Source organism: Penaeus monodon, chromosome 21, assembly GCF_015228065.2.
Source record: "Penaeus monodon isolate SGIC_2016 chromosome 21, NSTDA_Pmon_1, whole genome shotgun sequence".
NCBI classification, from domain to species: Eukaryota; Metazoa; Arthropoda; class Malacostraca; order Decapoda; family Penaeidae; genus Penaeus; species Penaeus monodon.
The window spans coordinates 13398496-13400047 of record NC_051406.1 but is presented as its reverse complement, the minus strand read 5'-3'; the positions used below and the strand labels follow the sequence as shown (position 1 = coordinate 13400047).

The 1552-nt window shown below is 47.8% G+C and overlaps 1 protein-coding gene across 1 annotated transcript in view; it reads left to right on the top strand.

Annotated features, from left to right (window-relative positions):
- Positions 1-883: 883 nt before the first annotated feature.
- Positions 884-1552, top strand: part of LOC119586705 (Krueppel-like factor 2) — a gene marked incomplete in the record, with an annotated part of 2399 nt that continues 1730 nt past the window's right edge. Inside the window, 1 exon segment of the mRNA XM_037935436.1 lies at positions 884-1388. Coding sequence (XP_037791364.1) covers positions 1338-1388 — 51 coding nt within the window.

Genomic DNA, 1552 nt, shown 5'->3' with positions numbered 1-1552 from the left:
CACCAAGTTAATAAGAAAAATGAAAAGGGATGGAACTTGAGAAACTCCCTTCCCTCTTTCTCTCTCATTCGAGCTGATGAAATGACACGGCCCTAAAACGCATCTCATCGACTCGGTAATAAAACACGAACGTCTTTTGATAAGCCTGAGCCTCACCTTTGCACCGGGTTTAGTGTTTGTAGACTTACCGAGGGGGAGGCTTGAGACGTCTTCCAAGATGGACTTCACTGAAGCCCGCGCGCCCTCGCCTATCGCAGACACTCGGCCGCTCGTAGCTCCGGGGCGAAAGGGGCGTGAGGCTTCCTGCGGTGCCCATTAGCGACGTGCCCTTCTTTCCCGGGCGGCCGCATTTTATTCCTTGTAAGGCATGAAAACTGCCCCCAAGATCCCTCGGCGCCGAAATGGTCTCGGGGCCGCGCGGTTGCTACGTGTCGCCGGATGCCCGAGTTCGGGGGTCGACTGCATTTTCTTGGCTCTGCTTTTCTCTCTGGACGTTCTGCGCCGCGTGGAATTACTCTCTCGGTTTGATGTTTCTCCTGGAAGGAATCCTTTGCTTTATTGACGGTGATATATTTGATCTTTATTGTTAGTGATGTACCTTACGAGTGTGATCGGCGGCACGTGCCCTAAGGCCAGCCACCCTATTGGTTCTTGAGCCAGGTGACCCCTCCTCTCGTGCTCTCTGATTGGCCGAGAAGTTTCTACGAACGCCGCCGATTGGTTGACGATGATGTCAGCTTCTAAAATTCAAAGTGAATGAAGGGTATATGGCAAGGATAGTGATACGTACAATATACATTTTTCATTTCAGTTGGCGAACTGGAATAAAATTCTTCAAGTATAAATTCATCCAAACAAAATTTGAGCAACAAAATTCTCTCGCGGAGCAACAGGCGAAGGAATAAGCTCTTGGAGAGGCTGGAATCACAAAACCATTTAACATATTTAAGATTCTAAGGAGCGGTAACGCACAGACCGAAATCGAACGGAAACCGCGCGAAAGCCAGTGAAATTGTCCTTGCCCTCTGGCCTCGCCCGTGCCACACGTCCCGAAAATAAGAACAGGTGTAAAGATACAGGTGGGAAACAGTTGAGGATCTACCCGTGAGGAGTGAGGTCGACGCCGGTTAAGCCTCCTCCGCGTTCCTAGCCTCTCGTCCCTCGCACAAGTGAACCGTTGAACTTGCCTCTTCGGATCTCCATTTCGAGAACCAGTTTTGTGAAACTTTTTTTTGGAAAGGAAAGAAAGAAAAAGGCGGCATTGATATCTCCCACCTTTTTATTTTTTTAGTCTCTTTTCTTTGATTTTTGAACTCTTCGTTCCCGTGGCCTTTTGCATGGTGCTGCGAGGCCCCCACAAGTCGGAGATCATGGCGGATTACCTTGATGTTAGTAGTTCATGACGTTTTGTTTCCGTTGTTTCGTTTTTGGTTGTGTGTGGAAGTGAGCTTAGAAAAAATATATATATTTTAAAAAGTTCTTTGGGAAAAAATGAAGACTGTGTGCGGTGTGACTTATTGGATTGTGATCTGTGGAAGGAGTCAGAAAGATT